Source organism: Schistocerca americana, unplaced genomic scaffold, assembly GCF_021461395.2.
Source record: "Schistocerca americana isolate TAMUIC-IGC-003095 unplaced genomic scaffold, iqSchAmer2.1 HiC_scaffold_932, whole genome shotgun sequence".
NCBI lineage: Eukaryota > Metazoa > Arthropoda > Insecta > Orthoptera > Acrididae > Schistocerca > Schistocerca americana.
In genome coordinates this window covers 13,311-38,242 of record NW_025726711.1, presented here as the reverse complement: position 1 = coordinate 38,242, position 24,932 = coordinate 13,311, and the positions used below count along the sequence as shown (strand labels likewise).

The following is a 24,932-nucleotide window of genomic DNA, read 5'->3' as shown; positions in this document are numbered from 1 at the left end:
CATTACATGCAGTTGCTCACAATCTGGCCTCGGCAGCCTGAGACAGTGGGCATGTATGTGAGTTCTATTTGCATGCGTGCATGTGCGGTGTGTGTGTGTGTGTGTGTGTGTGTGTGTGTGTGTGTGTGTAATCCAGAAGGAGGCCTTTCAGCTGTAAGTTTACTTGTTCAGCACTTTTTGTTTTATCTGAGACTCAGCATCTCCGTTATACGGTGAATAGCAATCTATCAATAGCAATCTTGTCATTACTCAATCCCGGATTTCCCATCTTTTAATAAAAAGAATGTAACACTTACCGAATAGCCGAGCTTCTGGGCGACGTGCAGGCGGAGATCTGCGAGTCTCCGGCCTTTGTCGCAGAGCACGTCGATGACGTGGGGGCTGACGGCGCACCACATGTGTACTTTACGCAGGTTTCGGGCACTGCGGAAGATACGCATCGCCTCCCGCTCGGTCCTGCCGCTCTTACAGTTCTCCGAGTTGCAGTGCCTCGAGACCCTGTGGAATAGCAATATGTCGACAGTTCACTCCTGAATAGTATCTCCGACTGGCAGGACAGAGAATTTGTCAACACACTGTGGCAGTCTATTTTAGCACCCACAATCGAAGCGCTGTCCCGTGCGAAACCAGAAGTGAACAGATAGGAAAACCATACAATAACAAACACAAGCACAAAAATAGGGTGGGGTGGGGGGGCATATCAGCACAAATGTTAACTTTCAAAACCAGTGGTTCTGATGTTGATGGCAAGGAAGGATCATTAATAGTAGTAATTTCACCTTTATAAGGCATCCATGGAGAAGAAATAAAAACTTTGAGGTTCCTGATGACATTGTAATTCTGTCAGAGACAGCAAAGGACTTGGGAGAGCAGTTGAACAGAATGGACAGTGTCTTGAAAGGATAGTATAAGATGAACATCAACAAAAGCAAAATGAGGATAATGGAATGTAGTCGAAATAAGTTGGGTGATGCTGAGAGAATTAGATCAGGAAATAAGACACTTTAAATAGTGAAGGAGTTTTACTATTTGGGGAGCAAAATAACTGATGATGGTCGAAGTAGAGAGGATATAAAATGTAGACTGGCAATGGCAAGGAAAGCGTTTCTGAAGAAGAAAAAATTTGTTAACATCGAGTGTAGATTTAAGTGTCAGGAAGTCGTTTCTGAAAGTATTTGTATGGAGTGTAGCCATGTATAGAAGTGAAACATGGACAACAAATAGTTTGGACAAGAAGAGAATAGAAGCTTTCGAAATGTGGTGCTACAGAAGAATGCTGAAGATTAGATGGGTAGATGACATAACTAATGAGGAGGTATTGAATAGAATTGGGGAGAAGAGGAGCTTATGGCACAACTTGACTAGAAGAAGGGATCGGTTGGTAGGACATGTTCTGAGACATCGAGGGATCACCAATTTAGTATTGGAGGGCAGTGTGGAGGGTAAAAATCGTAGAGGGAGACCAAGAGATGAATACACTAAGCAGATTCAGAAGGATGTAGGCTGCAGTAGGTACTGGGAGATGAAGCAGCTTGCACAGGATAGAGTAGCATGGAGAGCTGCATGAAACCAGTCTCAGGACTGAAGACCACAACAACAACAACAAGGCATTTATGAGGTCTGTATCTTGGCTGAGGGTCTCCCTGGGTATTTGTCAGGATTATTGTGGGCATCGGGTCCACGAAGTACAGAAATATGCGAACTACAAGTTATTAGCCATCACCACTTTATTTCTATGAAAACATTTATAATAACGTGCTTGCTACACCGACCTGTCATAACATGTGACCTCCTATCATGAACAAATATAGATTTGTCAATACTTCATTGTGAGTTGAGAAAGACACGATTCTGCATCAGAACCACGCGCATCGGCAACTGTTGTGCCTGTGGAGGCAGCCAGTGACGCGACACAACTCCTGTGCATGTGTGTGTGTGTGTGTGTGTGGGGGGGTGGGGGGGGGGGAGGGGGGGAGGGGGGGGAGGGGGTGGGAGGTGGGGGGCTGCAATGTGAGAATAAAAGTGCTGAAAACCAAAGTGTAGGTTGAAATGACTGAAGGTTGTTAGACAAGGAGACATTATAATCTCCATCATTCTTTCCGAGCCATTTTGGACACGGCTTATTGAACTGAGTAGGTTTGACTTAACAAGTCTACGTAAGTTTTGTGAAGAAAATACACATTAATGCAATTGATATCTCACAAGTTATCTGGTACAGATTAAAAATGTGGTGTAACAGTTCTTAATAGCAATGCTAAAACAGATGGATCAGAAGTCCAACAAGCACATAAAGGCACAACTGTCAAGAATAAAAGGTAAAGGAACGCTAAACCATATTAAATGTTGATAGCACTTGAGATACTTATACTTCCAAAATTAGACTGTATAATGATAAGCATTTTAATGAATAGGAACAATTACTGCTGGAACACTACTACTACTAGTAGTAGTAGTAGTAGTAGTAGTAGTAGTCAAACAAAAGAAGCAAGGGAGATTAGCATTTAACCTACTGTCGACAATGAGGCCACTAGAGATGGACCTGAAATTCAAATACAGTTTTTATTTTCCTTTGTGCATAGCACAAATTTTTGGAGACTGTCTACTAAAGTTTTTTCTTTCATTTTTGTACTTATTTTACAAAAACCTTCTACAAAGTCAATTATAAGTAACAGGCACAAACAACAACATCAGCTACAAATTTTATACTTTTATTTTTAAACAAAATTCTAACTATCTTATTTGTTTTTATTGACAATCACCTGTGATTATGTGCGTCATGGGTATATCAGATGCAGAATCTGCCAGTTGTCCACTGTGAACTAATTCCAGTGGTGATACAGTTGTCATGACAAGACAAAGATCATGTGTAGCAATAATTGTTTCTGTATATGTGTACTAAGAATAGACTAATTTCACTGTCAATTTAGCCATATGTATCTGCTTTTTCTTATGTTGAAAAATTTCATATATGAGACAGGTCAAGTAAACTATAATAAAACACGATCTCTCTTTCGCATTATTGTTCTTAGAGTTAACGTGTATCACTGTTTCTTATTAACAATACATAAATGAATTTTTCTTTAAAAAGTAAGTAGAGATGAGCCTTTCAACATAATTAATTATTCTGAGACTGTTTAATGAAAACGTGTTGGACTGTTATTGCAGTTTTATGTAATTTGGTATTTAAGTACTGTTGCTGCCGAGAAAGTTTCAGCAAGACCAAAATGTGCTTTTAATTTATTGTCATTTGTTATTTTTTCTTTTTTCAGTTTGTGTGGTTTTGTTGCTCTGAATGAATTTTCAACCTCAAGCACAGTGTGCACCAATTTGAAATCTAATGGCAGATTAAAAGTGTGTGGCTGACCAAGACTCGAACCTGCCAGGAAGTTGCTTATCAGTGTACACTCCACAGTAGAGTCAAAATTCATAGCAGAAACTACGTTTTAGGCAACAGCTGAGCCATTTCTGGATACGATCATTTCTTTAGGGAGTGTCGAGACTGCGAGGAATGTGACAGAACTTGTGTAAAGTTTCGAAGGTAGGAGATGAGGAACTGGTAGAAGTAAAGTTGTGAGCACAGGTCGTGAGTCGTGCTCGGATTGTTCAGTAGGCAGAACACTTGCCCATGAAAGGTAATGTACCACTCCGGCACACAGCTGTAACTTAACAGGGAGTCGCAGTAGTATTATAATTACATTCTGTACACTACAACTGCAAACTACAGACTGATTCGAGTTGATTTGTATATAATTTTGAGAGTGAACAATATACTTAGTAAGTTTAATGCTTTGAGTTACAATAGTAAATATGAGAATTGAGGAGGTTATCTGTATAAAAAACTGAATTCTCAACTACATTACAAGCATTTTAGTCACGATGCATACAAGTGGCTAAGAGGTCTGTCAAGATCACAGTACAGGACTGTCGTCATTACCGGGCGATTGTAACACAAACTGTTAATGTTCTTTACTTTTGTTGTTGCAGTAAAAGTAGTACTATTTGGGTGCAACTGACACTTTGCAAAGTGCTCATACACTTTTTTGATTTCACCGAATGCTGTTTTTCAGGTACTACTGCTGCCGAGTGGGTGCTGTTCGACATGCAACTGATTGGAAACAGATTTGCGCAGAAAAACGGAGTTACACTAATTCTGCTACACGGAAAGAGCAACTCGCACGAATATTCGAACTTAGGCTCATGAATTGACAATTAATGCTACACGGTGTCACTGTCCACTGCGCAAAGTGGTACTGAAATTTATAGATTCTAAGACTACGTATTTCTTCTCAGATGTTAGGTTTTATACCTAATATCCTAGCAACTGTCACCTTTTTTGCAATCTCCTTTGCTCGGATTCGCACAGTTGAAAATGTGAAGAGGTCACAATTACAGAAGCAGGACAACGCAAAGAAATGTGTCGGTTGGTCGGTAAGGATCGAGGGACTCATGGCGATGTATCAGACTGGGGTTGCCACAAGTTTCCCTGAGTGAAATTCCCTGATTTCCAGACAAGTTTTAGCATTTTCCCTGACAAATTTTGAGATTTCAAGGGTGAAAATTAAGACGTAAGTTGACAATCTGTCTTTGTAGCTACGGTACAAGAAACAATAGTGTAAACTAGGAAATATCTTTAAAAAAAACCTTGCAAGCAGATGGCATTTCCTGATGTGAGCAAAAATCTTTAGTACTAACCTCAACATCTTTTGTAATGAACTGTTTTTAGATGGAGAAAGCAAGCCACACGGTATGCGTGTTTCATTAAAACCACTGATATTAATTTATTTCAAATAAATAAAACATTTTTGGTGACAAAAATACGCATTCCCTTGGAGTTAAAAGAGATTTAAAATACCTTCACCAATTTCATAAATAACCTCAGAAAAAAGTAGGCCTCTTGAAAGAAGTGTGTAAGATGGGGATGAACTGTGTAAACCAGCTCTGTCGGTGGCTGCCAATAAAAGGTTGGTTCTACTATGTTTGATATCGTGTTACATCTATTATTTATTTATTTATTTATTTATTTATTGTTCTGTGGGACCAAATTAAGGAGAAGTCTCCATGGTCATGGAACGAGTCAATACATAAAATTATAACACGATATTAGAAACAGATAAAATGAAATATAAAAAAAAACATATTCAGGTGACAAGTCGTAAGTTTAAATGAAGAAAATCAACAATGTAACACTGGAATTTGCTTAATTTTTTAGCTCTTCCAGGAGCTCCTCGACAGAATAGAAGGAGTGAGCCATGAGGAAACTCTTCAGTTTAGACTTAAAAGAGTCTGGGTTACTGCTAAGATTTTTGAGTTCTTGTGGTAGCTTATTGAAAATGGATGCAGCAGAATATTGCACTCCTTTCTGCACAAGAGTCAAGGAAAAGTGCATTCTACATGCAGATTTGATTTCTGCCTAGTATTAACTGAGTGAAAGCTGCTAACTCTTGGGAATAGGCTAATATTGCTAACAACAAACGACATTAAAGAAAATATATACTGTGAGGGCAATATCAGAATTCCCAGATTTCTGAATAGGGGTCGACAAGAGGTTCTCGAACTTACACCACACATAGCTCGAACAGCCCGTTTTTGAGCAAAAAATACCCTTTTTGAATCAGAAGAATTACCCCAAAAAATAATACCATACGACATAAGCATATGAAAATATGCTAAGTAGACTACTTTTCGTGCTGAACTGTCACTTATTTCAGATACTGTTCTAATAGTAAATAAAGCAGCATTTAGCTTCTGAACAAGATCCTGGACATGGGCTTTCCACAACAGCTTACTATCTATCCGAACGCCTAGGAATTTGAACTGTTCCGTCTCGCTTATAATATGCCCATTCTGTCTGATCAAAATATCGGTTCTTGTTGAATTGTGAGTTAGAAACTGTAAAAACTGAGTCTTACTGTGATTCAGCATCAAATTATTTTCCACAAGCCACGAACTTATTTCATGAACTACATTATTTGTTACTGTTTCAATATTACACACAAGATCCTTCACTATCAAGCTGGTGTCATCAGCAAACAGAAATATTTTTGAATCACCTGTAATACTAGAAGGCATATCATTTATATAAATAAGAAACAGCAGTGGCCCCAGCACCGACCCTTGGGGAACGCCCCACTTAACAGTGCCCCATTGGGACTGAACATCACTACCACTCTCAATATTGCGGAGAATTACCCTCTGCTTTCTGTTCTTAAAGTAAGAGGCGAACCAATTGTAAGCTACTCCCCTTACTCCATAATGGTCCAACTTCTGCAGTAATATTTTGTGGTCAACACAGTCAAAAGCCTTCATTAAATCAAAGAGAACACCTATCGTTCGCAACCTTTTATTTAATCCGTCCAAAACCTCACAGAGAAAAGAGAATATAGCATTTTCTGTTGTTAAACCATTTCTAAAACCAAACTGAACATTTGACAGCAAATTATGTGAATTTAAATGCTCCAGTAACCTTGTATATACAACCTTCTCGATAACTTTAGCAAACACCGATGGCATAGAAATAGGTCTAAAATTGTCAACATTATCAATGTCTCCCTTTTTATAAAGTGGCTTCACTACCGAGTACTTTAATCGGTCAGGAAACCGACCACTCCTAAAGGAAAAGTTACAGATATGGCTGAGAACTGGGCTAACATACATAGAACAATACTTCAGTATTCTGCTAGATACCCCGTCATATCCATGAGAGTTCTTGGTCTTTAGTGATTTAATTATTAACTCAATCTCCCTCTTGTCAGTATCATGGAGGAGCATTTCAGGTAACAATCTCGGAACACTTTTTTCTAAGAGCGCTATATGATTCCCTGTTGGGACTAGGTTTCTATTTAGTTCACCTGCTATATTCAGAAAGCGATTATTAAATACTGTACATATATGTGACTTATCAGTAAAAACAAAGATGAGGTGACTTACCAAACAAAAGCGCTGGCAGGTCGATAGACACACAAACACAAACATACACACAAAATTCAAGCTTTCGCAACAAACTGTTGCCTCATCAGGAAAGAGGGAAGGAGAGGGGAAGACGAAAGGAAGTGGGTTTTAAGGGAGAGGGTAAGGCGTCATTCCAATCCCGGGAGTGGAAAGACTTACCTTAGGGGGAAAAAAGGACAGGTATACACTCGCACACACGCACATATCCATCCACACATACAGACACAAGCAGACATATTTATAAAGTGGCTTCACTACCGAGTACTTTAATTGGTCAGGAAACCGACCACTCCTAAAGGAAAAGTTACAGATATGGCTGAGAACTGATGAGGCAACAGTTTGTTGCGAAAGCTTGAATTTTGTGTGTATGTTTGTGTTTGTTGTGTGTCTATCGACCTGCCAGCGCTTTTGTTCAGTAAGTCACCTCATCTTTGTTTTTATATATAATTTTTCCCACGTGGAATGTTTCCTTCCATTATATTGACTTATCAGTAACACGGACATTCCCACTACGCACTGATTCTATATCCTCGACCTGTCTCTGCAGACCAGCAACTTCCTTTACGACTGACCATATGGTTTTAATTTTATCCTGAGACTTAGCTATTCTATCTGCATACCACATACTTTTTGCCTTCCTAATAACATTTTTAAGCACCTTACAATACTATTTGTAATGGGCTGCTGCATTTAGATTTTGACTGTTTCTAACGTTTTGATGTAATTGCCACTTTGTTCTACAAGATATTCTTATCCCTCTAGTCAGCCACCCAGGCTGCCTGTTTGTGCTAGTACCCTGTTTTAAACGTTCTAACAGAAAGCAACTTTCAAAGAGCATGAGAAAAGTCTTGAGAAGAGCATTATATTTATCGTCTACTGTATCAGCACTATAAACATCTTGCCACTCTTGTTCCTTTATAAGGTTTACAAAGGTCTCTACAGCAACTGGATCAGCTTTCCTGAACAGCTGATGACTATATTTAACACATGTTGCAGCATAAAAATCTTTTAAAGTTAAAATTTGCGCATCATGATCTGAAAGGCCATTCACCTTTTTGCTAACAGAATGCCCTTCTAGTAATGAGGAATGAACAAAAATGTTGTCTATGGTTGTTGTACTGTTCCCTTGCACTCTCGTTGGAAAGAATACGGTTTGCATAAGATTATATGAATTAAAGAGGTCTACCAACATCCTCTTCCTTGCACAATCACTTATACAATTAATATTGAAGTCACCACATATAACTAACTTTTTGTATTTCCTATAAAGTGAACCAAGAATCTCTTCTAGCTTTAGCAAAAATGTTGTGAAATCGGAGTCTGGGGATCTATAAATAACAACAGTTACAAGTTTAGCTCCATTAAATTTAACCACACCTGCACAACATTCAAACACATTTTCAGTGCAGTACTTTGACACATCAATTGACTCAAATGGGATGCCATTTTTCACATACATGGCTACTCCCCCACACTGCAAAGAGCTCCTCGAAAAGCAGCCAGCCAACCTGTATCCTGGTAAAGGAAGCCTCTGAATTATATCCTTATTTAAGAAGTGTTCAGATATACCAATAATTTCAGAGTCAACATCTATAAGCAGTTCACTAACTTTATCTCTAATACCTTGTATATTTTGATGAAATATACTAATTCCCTTATTACTCGGATACCTAAGCTTTGTCAAAAGTGATTCCCTTGTTAGAGAAACTTCCCTTAAGCAGGAATACCTATCAGCTGACTTCAATCTAAAAAAGGTGCAGCTCTAACACCCACTACTGCAGGAATTTTCCCACGAGTGATCCCACCAACCCCACCTATGCTGTCACGTATAAGCTTTGCCAACCTCCCCTTCCCATACCTGTTGAGGTGCAGGCCATGTCTAGTGAGTATTATGTGACTTTTCTTTTGACAAATACATGAGTACATAGTGCACAAGCTGCCAGCAACCAACACAATTTTTCTGATATATAAACTACTTTTGAAGTGCCAAAATGTACTAGAACAAATAAAATGTCTATAAAATGCCACACTGTGCAACGTACTTGTAGTGAGACAGTCACAATTCCTGAAATCCATTGCCCACGGCCTCTGGTCTGCTGAGGAGCACCGCAAACCTGGGTCCGAGGATAAACCATGAAAATCTGCTGCATCGCACCACACACAAGCAGATCCGGCCTGCAGGCAGATCAGTGGGACTAGATCAGACAGGCAGGGCCTGCACATTAGTGGAAACTGAACGGCAGGCCAGACACATTACAGATACTCGCAGAAACGGCCTGCAGTTTTAGGTCGTCACGGAAATCCACTCGTGTGGCCAGCTATTCAGAGTCACAGACAGCGCGTCGACGAAATGAGGCCACGGTGCTCGATCCGTACGAATACTCCGAGAATCGATAATAATGAGGATAGGTAGCGAGTCACCGTAAAGACGATCGCTGAACCAGAACGGGCACGTAGAAAAGACAATCACACTCTCACAACTAAATTTTCAGCCACAGCCAAACAAGAGCACACACGCATTCACACAATCACTAAGATGCAACTCACATATGCAGGGCTGCCAGCTCTGGCCACTGCGTCTACAGTCTCTCAGAATCAGATCCGAACAAACCACTCCCCACACCTCCACGCCTCTCGTCGGCAGCTGCTAGGCTGGCGGCAAGAAGTGTCGGCAGCACCGACTGCGAATTGATGGGAACGGTAGGAAGGGGAGAAGAGAAGCAGCAGCAATGAGGGAGTAGGGAAGAGGCGCACGTGCTCAGCGACGGTGCACGACACATCAGTAAACAAAACATTTCACATACCGAGACAAAAATGATTATTTCTAGTGTTTTTTCAAATTTCCCCAATTTCCCTGACGTGTTTAAAATTCCCCGATATTCCCCAATTTCCAGAGCCTGTGGCGACCTTGCAGACATTCTGTCACAGCTGAGAATTAATTTAAAGAGAGGTAAATGTCTACGGGTTGGGCAGATACAAAATTATAAGAGCATACGAGGACTCTCCCCACACCCATTTGTGGAGGCAGAAACTTCACTCCTATCCGATCCCCACCGACCACATAATGGGCTCACCAAGTTACAGAGGAAGAAGATGACCTAGCCAGGACATTCAAAATAGCAAAAGTCATAAATCTATAAACGTCATGAACATCAGATGGGCTGCCGACAAGAAAATAAGGTGAGAGTAACAGTGACGTCAAGAGGTGGGTGGGCGCGGGCGAGTGTCGCTCAGGGCTCGGCGTGTGGCGGGAGTCTCCCCTCCCTCAGCCGCCCCTCTCTGGAGAGTCGAAGTCTTAAAGAGGGGAACAGCACCCACTATCTTGGGGGAAGCGTGAAACCCTATTAAGCAGATACTCTGTCAACAGCTAGTACGGAGGGTAAGAAATAATGAAGGTCTCGGCTACAATGGAGTGTTGCCCCTAAAACACAAAATAGGGTATGGCAGAAAAAAGGGCAAACCACACCTGAAAGTGATTAAAACAGAGTAGAAGAGGTATGACCGTGGCAGCTGATAGAGATGGTGGTGTTGACAATCCCACAGAACCAGCCAAACCATCCCGCACCATCCCAAAAGCACTTCAAAACCACCGTACGCTGTCCACCAACATTAGAGGTGAACAATCCGGAAGACTGTGCTACGTAGGATAGGAGATTCATTACAGCGGTACAGCAGCAGTCTCCTCGATAGTGTAGAGTTTGTTAAAAGGGACAGTAGCTCACCAGATGTTCTGTTTCTGAGTGAACAGAGGTCTGCAGATCTCCACACACTACTGTCTACGTGAATGTCGGGTGGGTAATCGCTTCTCCAGCCAAACAGGCAGCCGGTTCATTCCCTGGACTCGGGACCCGGAGGCAGACAACTGAGCAGGCACTGCAACCGAGGTCACGGAAAAGATCGTAAACAGTAGGTGACGAAAGTAACATCGGTCAATAGCACGGACTGCTCACTGGGTCACTACAAATTAAGATCTCATCAACAGAAGTCTGTTTTATAAAACTTAAAGCTCTGTTAATGACTATCAGCTCTGCAGTAAAAACACTAGATGTTCCTGGTAGCAATTTTCTTTTTTAAAAAAAAGGGTTAGCAGGAGGCGTAAAGCATATCCTGCCTTACTCGGGGTTTCAGAGCTACTACCATCCTGATACTCCTGATGAACTGACAAAAACAGACATTGAAAGATAACAGGGATGATGCAGGTTGGTCTCAATTCGTGGTCTGGGTGCTAACGGAGGGGGCAGAACACGGTGTGCACATTCTGAGCAAGTTACGTGGGGGACCTCCAGGTGCATTCCGACTGTTAATCACCCCCGAGGGTGGGTGGATCGGTGCCCCTTATCCGAGAAGAATCCGATAAGTTGGACAATTAGGAAAACATTCGAGTGCGATTGCGTAAGTGAGCTGGAGTTGGTACTGTGAGAAACGGAGAGGTAAGTTCTCTGCTTCAGCAAAGACTTTAAGCAGAACTGACCTGCTTATTGTAGTTCTTTCCTCAGTAGCATCATCACTCTTTTATCAGTGAAGTTGAAAGTCCAAATGAGTGAGGGATGGTGTTTACTCAAAAATGTACATATAATCTAGATTGCATTAACACACATACATGCATTCTTCACTAAGTTCAACTGTTAAGAACAGTGACCCGTTTATCAATTACAAAAACTTACTAGCCCACAAAACCAGATCGACATCTACAATAACAGTGGTGAAGTTAATTGTTTGACTGTGGTACAAAATACAGTCAGTATTTACACAAAAAGTCACAGTTCCTTTTTAACACTACCCTGTAGTAATTTATTACAGAAATGATTACACTTCGGTAGTTCAATCCAGTCCATAACGAGCTTCAGTATTCAACAATCGGTAGTTTTGATGACCGTAACATTTCCTACCATTTTTCAATCACAACACAGTTTAGTAAAGATGTTCATTAATTTAGGCTACAGAAATCACTCAAAAATTATTAAGCATCCAAGTCTCGAGCTTTGCTGTTGTCAGTGGACATATTTTTGCTCGCCGAACACACGTAGTAGTGGCACAAATTGACACTGGGGGTGCTCCCGACATAGGTCTTACTCGTGAGCTTTCAAACGACCGACTGCCAATTCTGGGTGAAGTCTGACTCTTTGTAGACTGGCATAAGAACAAACTGCTATTTTGGAGGCTACATTGTGGTTTAAAAATGGCTAGGTTGGATTTTTCTGATTTTCTTATATTACAAGAACTAATATGATTTTGGCTCACAGAAAATGTTGCTGGTCAGAAATTCAGAAAAATACTTGGGTGCTATTACTTTCACACAATGTAGATCCCTTATTTACATGCATCAGTGCCCTACAGCAAATTAGGGTAAATTATATGAAATTATTAATTATGAAATCAATTAATCAATACTGCATATCATTTTATACACAAAAATAAGTAGTCAAAAGTCATAATCTAACAGCAGCTATGATGAAATTTGTAATGGAAGACGGGGCTGCTGATGTATTTGAATGTCAACTGTCTTGTCACTGGTAATTTAAAGTACTTTCCATAAAAGTCAGAATGCTCAGCATTCTGTTGGTATGGGTCATTAAATTAAATTGTGCCGATTAGCTCACCAAGTTTCACACGTATCGAACTATGGTGTTAACCCCAATCGATTGTAATACTTAATCAACAACTTCCACAGCCAAACTGATGCCACCAATGCAATCAGCGTAGTGAGAAGAATAAACTAAACGACAAAGCTAAATGGAGAAAGCCCAGTTACACCTCTGCAAAAGCAATACATGTGCCATATATGACTTACAAAACAGTACTGGAAACATGGTAGAAAATTATAGGAAAGAAAAAAAATTTGCTATCAGCAGATATTCAAAACTTAGCAGATGGGAGAGGAGAACCATGAGTGTCAAAGGAAGTAGTCTCAATGAAGTGGTCTCAATGAAGTGGTCTCAATGAAGTGGTCTGATGATGATGATGATGATGATGATGATGATGATTGGTGTGTGGGGCACTCAACTGCGTGGTCATCAGCACCCGCCCGAAGTCCCAATTTTTACACAACCCAATCTAGCCACAATCACAAATGATGATGATGATGATGATGAAGAAATGATGAGGACAACACAAACACCCAACCCCGGGCAGAGAAAATCCCCAACCGGTCCGGGCATCGAACCCGGGACACTGGAGACCAGAGGCAGCCACTATACGACGAGCTGTGGACTGGTGCCAGTGACTCGACTTATTCCACGATGACAGACTCGGTGCAGTCATTTCAAATTTGAAGGTACCCCTGAAGCATAAACCTGGTGACCACCATCCAGTTAGGTCGAAACTGTGGCCCGGTACGTACGGAGTTAGGCCGAATAGGATGATTCGCTCCCCGAGAGGTGTGGGCGAGGAAGTGGAGAGGTTTAAGCTTACGCGTGCGGGCGACTCTTTAGTTAACAAATATGGGACAGCTGTGTCAGCCTTTTATCAAAGAGGAATCCCAAAAATTGAGACTGTGCAACAACATCCCGGCACTAAGTACACAAGTCGAGTTCTGGGTCCAGACGGACTGCGGTAGGACGACACAAATGCGTGTCTCACATTTTTGTCGAAGAGAATTGGAGGTCGCGGGAAAGGGTCCAAGTGGAGGCTCCGTGGATACACCTTGAAATTGTTGTTTGGTGAAGGCTACAGACTGGGAGCTGTTACAAATGCAAAAGTTGAAACAATGTGAGTGTGACGAGAGGTACGACAGGTTGTGAAATGCATGGAGCCCTGCCATTTTTTTGGACCCGTGCACTCTGAGTGGTGTACCGACTGTAACACGAAAAAATCAGTGGAGTAAAAGCCGACAAAAATCAGTAGGGCGTCTTGAAAGCCCCTGTCATTTAGGTTAAGTAAAATGTGATCATGCTGGGCAGTGTTGTATGCCTCATGGAGATAAAAAAGGCTTCAATGAGATTTCACCATTTAGAAACACCCCATCAGATTGCTGTTTCCAACCTAACCATATGGTTAATTGAGGATTCCTGATCAGAGAAAAGTTCATTATATAATCAATCATGACCAGGGGGGGGGGGGGGGATAGGGAGGTGTCTTCAACATGTCTTATGTATTTTTTTAAAAAGAAAGAAAGAGAGAGATAGGGAGAGAGAGAGAGAGAGAGAGAGAGAGAGAGAGAGAGAGAGAGAGAGAGAGAGAGGAGAGAGAGAGAGAGAGAGAGAGCTATATTGCTATGTTGTGGGATTCATATGAATGGTTCAAATCTTATCTTTGTAACAGGCACCAAATGGTAAAGATACAGGGAAAGTTTACTCATCAGAATACCAAAGAGTCGGATACGGGGTGCCACAAGACTCCCTGCTGGCACCACTGCTGTTCTTAATATTTATAAATGGCATGCCAAGCCATGTATTAGCAGCAGGTACAATATTGTTTGCTGATGACACCAATCTGTCTGTTAAAGCTATGAATGATGCTGGCCTTCAGAAGACAGTCACAGTAGCGCAGAAAGATGAAATGTATTGTTTATGGATAACATTTTAATTGTGAATGACAAAGAAAGAGTTTCGGTAGACTTCAGACATAAAACAAACTAGGAGCCACATAACAACAGAACTTGGGCAGTGTAAGATAAAGAAAACCCGTGTCACTAAATTTTTAGGAGTACAGATAGATGAAAATGTAATGTGGGGAAAACATACAGAAATGTTTCTTGCATTAAACATGTAAGTACACCACTGGCCCTATCGTAGACTTTTACGCCAGAGCACAATAGGAACTAGTGGTGGGCAGAAAGATATTTAATCGGCAGAGAGAGTCACTGATCTTTGGAATGTTTTGAAACTCCGTCAGGGAAAAATGAGGGCAAGAAAAAAATGAATGGGTACCTTCTCACAAAGAGAAGTAAAGGGGTAGAAAAGAAAGGTGAAAATATGGCGTATACCCTGGTTCACAAACAGAACAGGGTACAAGACTAACGAAGAAGTAAAAGAAGACAGTTTATTACTAGCACCTGTGCACCAAATGACACTATCCAATTTAGCTAACACATCAATCTAACAAATATACCAAAATCAAATAGGTCTTAGCTCCTTTACAGGATTCTAAAAGTGGAACTCATTTTGAATACAAAAGCAGAATGATCTAAGTTGTGCCGACAGTGTGCTCACATCCAAAGTTCCCACGTCAGTTTTACAATGTTACAGCCAGCAGGTTACTTACCCGACATGGTATTCCTTGTCAGCCCACAACCTCAAATCTCGCGACAGCTTTCTCCAACGACGGCACACTTTCCGTACCACGTCCACTAGCTCAGTGAAAGACAAGTGAGAGAAGATCTTTATCAGTATCTCCTCAGGCAAGTCGTCAATGCTCATACGCCACACTGCAGCGCCTTCTCCCGCGTGGCACAGTCCACTGTGCTCAGACACTGAAGCCATTTCACTGTCGAGCCTGCAGTCGGACTACGGTGAGGTGGAAGGCGCCAGGGGAGGTGACGAGCTGTCGAGTGGACGTCTGTCGGATATGCTTGCAGACACTGCAAAAAAACATAAACAGCATTACAAGCCCGCACTCACACAGATTTCAGCTACTTCCCACTGTGTTAATGGAACAAATAACAGCAACAACATGCCAACATTATTTGACAACTGTCGCTGAAATCATTTCTTATGGCTGAAACTATTTCAGGACAAGTTAATAGTGTGATATTGAGCCAACAGACCGCTCACATCATTGATGTGATAGAGATATGTGCCTTAAGGAATAACTGACAGCTGACATAATAAAAAACAGAAACACTGCAATATAAATTCCGATGATGTCACAGGATCTCCATTGGCACTGAGAGTCAGGAATGCTGTTCTTTTTAATGCCATCCGATGTAGGTGTACCGTAGGTCTGTAGAAAAGCGTAGCGTTCCAAAAGATTGGAAAAGGGCACAGGTCATCCCCGTTTTCAAGAAGGGACGTCGAACAGATGTGCAGAACTATAGACCTATATCTCTAACATCCATCAGTTGTAGAATTTTGGAACATGTATTATGTTCGAGTATAATGACTTTTCTGGAGACTAGAAATCTACTCTGTAGGAATCAGCACGCGTTTCAAAAAAGACGAATGTGTGAAACCCAGCTCGCGCTTTTCTCCACGAGACTCAGAGGGCCATAGACACGGGTTCACAGGTAGATGCCGTGTTTCTTGACTTCCGCAAGGCGTTCGATACAGTTCCCCACAGTCAAAGTAAGGGCATATGGACTATCAGACCAATTGTCTGATTGGATTGAAGAGTTCCTAGATAGCAGAGCGCAGCATATAATTCTCAATGGAGAGAAGTCTTCCGAAGTAAAAGTGATTTCAGGTGTGCCGCAATGGAGTGTCGTAGCACCATTGCTATTCACAATATATATAAATGACCTTGTGGATAACATCGGAAGTTCACCGAGGCTTTTTGCGGATGATGCTGTGGTACATCGAGAGGTTGTAACAAAGGAAAATTGTACTGAAATGCAGGAGGATCTGCAATGAATTGACACATGGTGCAGGGAATGGCAACTGAATCTCAATGTAGACAAGTGTAATGTGCTGCGAATACATAGGAAGAAATATCCTTTATCATTTAGATACAATATAGCAGGTCGGCAAATGGAAGCAGTTAATTCCATAAATTTTCTGGGAATAGGCATTAGCAGTGATCTAAAATGGAATGATCATATAAAATTGATCGTTGGTAAAGCAGATGCCAGACTGACATTCACATGAAGAATTCTAAGGAAATGCAGTCCGAAAACAAAGGAAGTAGGTTACAGTAAACTTGTTTGTCCACTGCTTGAATATTGCTCAACATTGTGGGATCCGAACCAGATAGGGTTGATAGAAGAGAGAGAGAAGATCCAACGGAAAGCAGCACACCTCGTTACAGGATCATTTAGTGATTGCGGAAACGTTACGGAGATGATGGATAAACTCCAGTGGAAGACTCTGCAAGAGAGACGCTCAGTAGCTCGGTACGGGTTTTTGTTGAAGTTTCGAGAACATACCTTCATCGAGGAGTCAAGCAGTACATTGTTCCCCCCAACGTATATCTCGCGAAGAGACCGTGAGGAGAAAATGAGAGAGATTAGAGCCCACACAGAGGCATACCGACAATCTTTCTTTCCGCGAATACGGGACTGGAATAGAAGGGAGAACCGATAGAGGTGCTCAAGGTACCCTCCGCCACACACCGTCAGGTGGCTTGCGGAGTATGGGTGTAGATGTAGATGTACTGAAAATCTGAAAATATAGCCACTGTAAGAAAATAGTGTCTTCACCAGCGACATAAATTTAACTCTGGAATGCACTATACAGTAGCCTATACAAAAAGAAAGCCATCACATTCATTGGCTTTGCCAACGCACAATCAGACTATCATCTTCCAATCTAACTTAGGGCTCAGGTTACACTACTGGTCAGTCTGTCACTACAAATTTCATACCTAGACCTAGAAAAAGCCTTTGATTGTGTCAATGTTGACATCCTATTAGACAAGCTATGGAACATGGGCATTAGAGGCGCTGCTTATGACCTAATAAAGTGTTATGTGAGCATTAGAAAACAGTTTGTTCTGCTTAAAACGGAAAGTGGTGTCTACAAATCAGAGATCGCTTGCATAAAATATGGCGTGCCCCAGGGCTCAGTGTTGGGCCCCCTTCTGTTCTTTATCTATGTAAATGATATTAAATACTGTACTATAAATTCAAAAATTGTTTTGTATGCCGATGACACGTCCATTGTGTGTAAAAAGGAGTTGTGTAATGAACTAGAGGCCAAATGTAATAATGTGACCAAAGAAATTGTTCAGTTTTTTAATGAAAGCCACTTAAATGTAAGCACCAGTAAAACATGTTTGATGGAGTTTAACAAAAGTAGTTTGAATAATGAAATTAAATTATACATTGTCAACGAATTGGTAAAGAAAGAGTCTAGTGCAAAATTCCTTGGCGTAACAATCCAAAGCAACCTGAAATGGGACACACATATTGACTCCCTAACAACTAAGTTGTCAAAAAATATATTTGCAATCAGTACTATTAGCAAGTTCTGTAGAGACACTGTAGTCCTATGGACTGCATACCGTGCTCTTTTCTCCTCTCACTTGAACTACAGTATTGAAATTTGGGGGGCAACAACCAAACTCATTCTTCAAAAAAGGGGTGTGAGAATAATCTGTGGAGCAAAATATAGGAAATCTTGTCGCAACTTGTTTCCAAAAACTGAGGTGTTAAGTGTTGTAAACACATACATTCTAAAAGCCATATTGCTTCTGAAAAGACTGCACCCGAACACTTATTCAGATTTCGACCAGTACAATACTAGAAATAAAGTTTTTACATTGGCACCCACAGAACAGCACTTTACAAAAAGGGGCCTCAGTGCGCAGGTATAAAATTGGCTAATGCACTGCCTAGTGCAGTCATGGCTCTTCCTACAGTTAAATTGAAACACCAGCTTAAGAAACTTTTAGTAAAACACCCTTTCTACACATCAGAAGAGTACCATACTTACTTACATGAAGAACAACAAATGCTTCGCGAAATTGTGTGAATAGAAATCAGTGAATATCTTATTGTAATTTTGTTGTAAATTAATGACGTATTCAGAAGAATGTGTCTTGTGTATTGTACAAATAACTTTAATCATTACTGTTTCTTTGTACGTGTGCAGTGTACCATTCGATGTTGAATAAAGCTGTTATTATTTCTTTCCTTTCTCAGATGTTATATCTGGTTAAAAATGGAAAGTGACACGGACCTCGATCAAGCGTGACTTCCTTTTAACTGTACGGTATATGTTACATTGCATTTAGGAATGTTCGGGTAATTGAACATCAATAATTACAGATTTCTGTAGTTCTATATATAAGTTTGGATGCAGCTGTATTGCGTTGATGTACTGGTGGATATTGTGTGGTATGACTCCTGTAGTTGATGTATAATTGGTATAATGTCAACTTTATCCTGATGCCACATGTCCTTGACTTCCCCAGCCAGTTGGATCTAATTTTCAATTTTTTCTCCTGTTTTCTTCTGTATATTTGTTGTATTGAGTATGGATATTTCGATTAGTTGTGTTAATTTCTTCTTTTTATTGGTGAGTATGATGTCAGGTTTGTTATGTGGTGTTGTTTTATCTGTTATAATGGTTCTGCTCCAGTATAATTTGTATTCATCATTCACCAGTACATTTTGTGGTGCATACTTGTATGTGGGAATGTGTTGTTTTATTAGTTTATGTTGTATGGCAAGTTGTTGATGTATTATTTTTGCTACATTGTCATGTCTTCTGGTGTATTCTATATTTGCTAGTATTGTACATCCACTTGTGATGTGATCTACTGTTTCTATTTGTTGTTTGCAAAGTCTGCATTTATCTGTTGTGGTATTGGGATCTCTAATATATGCTTGCTGTAATATCTGGTGTTTATTGTTTGACCCTGTATTGCAATCATGAATCCTTCCATCTCACTGTATATATTGCCTTTTCTTAGTCAAGTGTCGGATGCGTCTTGATCAATGTGTGGCTGTGTTAGATGATACAGGTGCTTGCCATATAGTGTTTTATTTTTCCAATTTACTTTCTTTGTATCTGTTGATGTTATGTGATCTAAAGGATTGTAGAAGTGGTTATGAAATTGCAAAGGTGTAGCTGATGTATTTATATGAGTGATTGCTTTGTGTATGTTGCTAGTTTCTGCTCGTTCTATAAAGAATTTTCTTAAATTGTCTACCTGTCCATAATGTAGGTTTATTATGTCGATAAATCCCCTTCCTCCTTTCGTTCTGCTTAATGTGAATCTTTCTGTTGCTGAATGTATGTGCTGTATTCTATATTTGTGGCATTGTGATCGTGTAAGTGTATTGAGTGCTTCTAGGTCTGTGTTACTCCATTTCACTACTGCTAATGAGTAGGTAGATATTGGTATAGCATAAGTATTTATAGCTTTTGTCTTGTTTCTTGCTGTCAATTCTGTTTTCAGTATTTTTGTTAGTCTTTGTCTATATTTTTCTTTTAGTTCTTCTTTAATATTTGTATTATCTATTCCTATTTTTTGCCTGTATCTTAGATATTTATAGGCATCTGTTTTTTCCATCACTTCTATGCAGTCACTGTGGTTATCCAATAAGTAATCTTCTTGTTTAGTGTGTTTTCCCTTGACTATGCTATTTTTCTTACATTTATCTGTTCCGAAAGCCATATTTATATCATTGCTGAATACTTCTGTTATCTTTAGTAATTGGTTGAGTTGTTGATTTGTTGCTGCCAGTAGTTTTAGATCATCCATGTATAGCAAATGTATGATTTTGTGTTGGTATGTTCTAGTAATATTATATCCATAATTTGTATTATTTAGCATGTTGGATAGTGGGTTCAGAGCAAGGCAGAACCAGAAAGGACTTAATGCGTTTGCTTGATATATTCCACGCTTAATCTGCCTTGGCTGTGATGTGATATTATTATTATTATTATATTATTTAACAGAAACAGAATTTTCTGGCGAGACATTCGACAGGTTCGCTTCCGACATAACCCAGACCTCCGCTACATTACAGCACAGTTCGTCACGGCAACCCCGTCCATGAGATCATTGCTGCCAACGGATTGTCACCTCCACTGTTCCTACAACACTTACAAGTCAAACGATTACGACCACTGACCACCGCGACATCCGTTGCTGCCTGGTGGCGTTGTGGGCATACGATGTGGTAACAAAAGTATACAAGTGGGGCAGACACGTAGAGAAGATACGGGTTGCAAATGGGGAAAGCCATTCAGATAAGTGACTCTGATAAAGGGTAGATTACTACTATGCAGTGCCTGTGAAAGAGTATCTCGAAAATGGATAAGCTGATCAAATGTTTACACGCCACTGTCTCGTGCATCTACAGAAAGAGGTAGAAGGACAGTGAAACTAGCACTAGGCACTAAACGGTTGGACATCCACTACTCATCAGAGAACTTGGGCAGGATAGGTGGTGAGCTGTGGCGTCTCGGCCAAACGAGCACAATGTCGGTGCACACACGAGTGTTTCATCGTACATTATCGATCACGATGTTACGCAGCAGACCATCCGTACGTGTTCGCACTTTAACCCGACAACATTGTCAATTACACTACTGGCCATTAAAATTGCTACACCAAGAAGAAATACATATGATAAACTGGTATTCATTGGACAAATTTATTATACTAGAACTGAGATGTGATTACATTTTCACGCAATTTCGGTGCATAGATCCTGAGAAATCAATACCCAGAAGAACCACTTCTGGCCGTAATAACGGCATTGATACGCCTGGGCATTGAGTGAAACACAGCTTGAATAGCGTGTACAGGTACAGGTGCCCATGCAGCTTCAACACGATACAGTTCAGTTCATTAAGAGTAGTGACTGGCATATTGTGATGAGCCACTTGCTCGGCCACCATTGACCACACGTTTTCAATAGGTGAGAGATCTGGAGAATGTGCTGGCCAGGGCAGCAGTTGAACATTTTTTGTATCCAGAAAGGCCCGTACAGGACCTGCTACATGCGGTCGTGCATTATCCTGCTGAAATGTAGGGTTTCGCAGGGATCGAATGGAGGGTAGAGCCACGGGTCGTAACACATCTGAAATGTAATGTCCACTGTTCAAAGTGCCGTCAATCCGAACAAGAGGTGACCGAGACGTGTAACCAATGGCACCCCATACCATCACGCCGGGTGATACGCCAGTATGGCGATGACGAATACATGCTTCCAATGTGCGTTCACTGCAATGTCGCCAAACACGGATGCGACCATCATGATGCTGTAAACAGAACCTGGATCCATCCGAAAAAATGACGTTTTGCCATTCGTGCACCCAGGTTCGTCGTCGAGTACACCATCGCAGGCGCTCCTGTCTGTGATGCAACGTCAAGGGTAACTGCAGCCACGGTCTCCGAGCTGATAGTCCATCCTGCTGCAAACGTCGTGGAACTGTTCGTGCATATGGTTGTTGTCTTCCAAACTTCCCCAACTGTTGACTCAGGGATCGAGACGTGGCTGCACGATCCGTTACAGCCATGTGGATAAGATGCCTGTCATCTCGACTGCTAGTGATACGAGGCCGTTGGGATCTATCACGGCGTTCTGTATTACCCTCCTGAACCCACCGATTCCTTATTCTGCTAACAGTGATCGGATCTCGACCAATGCGAGCAGCAATGTCGTGATACGATAAACCACAATCGCGATAGGCTACAATCCGACCTTTATCAAAGTCGGAAACGTGATGGTACGCATTTCTCCTCCTTACTCGAGGCATCACAACAACGTTTCACCAGGCAACGCCGGTCAACTGCTGTTTGTGTATGAGAAATTGGTTGGAAACTTTCTTCATGCCAGCTCGTTGTAGGTGTCGCCACCGGCGCCAACCTTGTGTGAATGCTCTGCAAAGCTCATCATTTGCATATCACAGCATCTTCTTCCTGTCGGTTAAATTTCGCGTCTGTAGCACGTCATCTTCGTGGTGTAGCTATTTTAAAGGCCAGTAGTGCACATGTGCAGTGGCCGCGGGACCGTCGGGGTTCGACTGACGATCGATGAAACGTATCAGCTCTTCGGGTGAATCACATTTTTGGTAAACAATGGTCATGTCCACAAATGCCGCCATCGAGGTGAACGGCGGCTCAGAATGTGCAGCGCACCACGGACGCGGGCTGGTAGGACCAGCGTTATGCTCTGGGAGACATTCTCCCGCATCTGCTCAGCACCTGTGGCAGTAATCAAAGGCACTCTGACAAATGCAAACCACCTGCATCCCTTCACGCTAGATGTCTTCCCCAATGGCGGTGTTATCTTTCTGCAGTATAGTTGTCCGCATCTCGGAGCCAGAACCGTGGAACAGGAATTTGAGGAGCATTATAGCTCACATTAATGTCTCGCTGACCAAATTCGCGTGATGGAAATCCTACGTATTTTTGTCACTATTAGGCACCACCACCGCGCACACAAATCTGCAGCCCATTATTTGTGCGAATCACGTGACCTGTGCATGAACATCTACAGCCACAAACCTACCAATAAGCTGTCGGACCCTGGCACGCAGAATCAGTGATGTACTGCATTCCACAGACAGACAAACACGCTATTAAGCAGGTGGTCATAATGTTTTGGCTCTACAGCTACTAAGAGCTCGCCTCAGCTGCTTCGCGCATCTACCGGGTGATCAAAAAGTCTATAATAAATTTGAAACTGAATAAATCACGGAATAATGTAGATAGGGAGGTACAAATTGACACACATGCTTGGAATGCCATGGGGTTTTATTAGAACCAAAAAAATACAAAAGTTCAAAAAATTTCCGACAGATGGCGTTTCATCTGATCAGAATAGCAATAATTAGCATAACAAAATAAGACAAAGCAAAGATGATGTTCTTTGTAGGAAATGGTCAATATGTTCACCATCATTCCTCAACAATAGCTGTAGTCGAGGAATAAAGTTGTTCAAAAAATGGCTCTGAGCACTATGGGACTCAACTGCTGAGGTCATTAGTCCCCTAGAACTTAGAACTAGTTAAACCTAACTAACCTAAGGACATCACAAACATCCATGCCCGAGGCAGGATTCGAACCTGCGACCGTAGCGGTCTTGCGGTTCCAGACTGCAGCGCCTTTAACCGCACGGCCACTTCGGCCGGCAATAAAGTTGTGAACAGCACTGTAAAGCATGTCTGGATTTATGGTGAGGCATTGGCGTCGGATGTTGTCTTTCAGCATCCCTAGAGATGTCGGTCGATCACGACACACTTGCGACTTCGGGTAACCCCAAAGCCAATAATCGCACGGACTGAGGTCTGGGGACCTGGGAGGCCAAGCATGACGAAAGTGGCGGCTAAGCACACGATCATCACCAAACCACGCGCGCAAGAGATCTTTCACGCGTCTAGCAATATGGGGTGGAGCGCCATCCTGTATAAACATCGTACGTTCTTCAGGTGTTTATCAGCCAGGCTGGGGATGATGCGATTCTGTAACATATCGGCGTACCTCTCACCCGTCACGGTAGCAGTTTCAAAACCAGAATCACGCATATCCTCGAAGAAAAAAAGCCCGATAATGTTAGATGTGGTAAATCCAACCCATACCGTGACTTTCTCGTCGTGCAGTGGAGTTTCCACGACAGTTCTAGGATTTTCGGTAGCCCAAATTCTGCAGTTGTGGGCATTGACAGACCCTCGGAGCGTGAAATGAGCTTCGTCGGTCCACAACACGTTACTCAACCAATCATGTCCATTATAATTATCCGGGATGTTATGCCGTGGTCGGTTGATGAATTCTGTGTCGATTCCCAACGTTTCGTCTCCGACTGCGGGAGACATCTTCAAGGGGGTCCGTAGCTGGCCGGCCGGTGTGGCCGTGCGGTTCTAGGCGCTTCAGTCTGGAACCCCGTGACCGCTACGGTCGCAGGTTCGAATCCTGCCTCGGGCTTGGATGTGTGTGATGTCCTTAGGTTAGTTAGGTTTAAGTAGTTCTAAGTTCTAGGGGACTGATGACCACAGATGTTAAGTCCCACAGTGCTCAGAGCCATCTGAACCATTTTTGGTCCGTAGCTCGATGGAAGGTCCAACACACCCGCTGGCTCGCTACTGACTGCCGCTAAATTCCGTGTCCGCGCGCTCCCGCGCCGCGGCGTGACGTCACGTGTTTTGGAAACGTCAGTGCAATTGGCCGCTGTCCGTCGCCGTTGCCATCACCCAGTAGTGGACGGGTGGTACACATCTTCCTCAACACCGGCATCCATATACCGTTTAATTTCACGCCCTCCTCCTTTCGGTTGAAATTATTTGGGTGTTTAGCGATTTCGATTGCCTCCCTGTAGAGCCTTTCGTAATACCCGCTTGTGGCCGCTAGTACTTGCGTCTCCTCTAAACGAATAATTATACTGGACATGATATTTCCGGCCGTGAAAGTCTACATTTTAGTAACTCAACCAATCG

General features: G+C 41.8%; 1 protein-coding gene across 1 annotated transcript; it reads right to left on the bottom strand.

The window, feature by feature from the left end:
* Positions 1–296: 296 nt before the first annotated feature.
* Positions 297–15,461, bottom strand: LOC124592506 (putative F-box protein At4g05475; the record flags this gene model as incomplete). The annotated part of the gene is made up of 2 exons (XM_047131841.1): positions 15,151–15,461; positions 297–498 (listed from the first exon to the last, which is right to left on the bottom strand). Coding segments are annotated over exons 1-2 (420 nt in total), but the record flags the coding sequence as incomplete, so codon positions are not given.
* Positions 15,462–24,932: the final 9,471 nt, after the last annotated feature.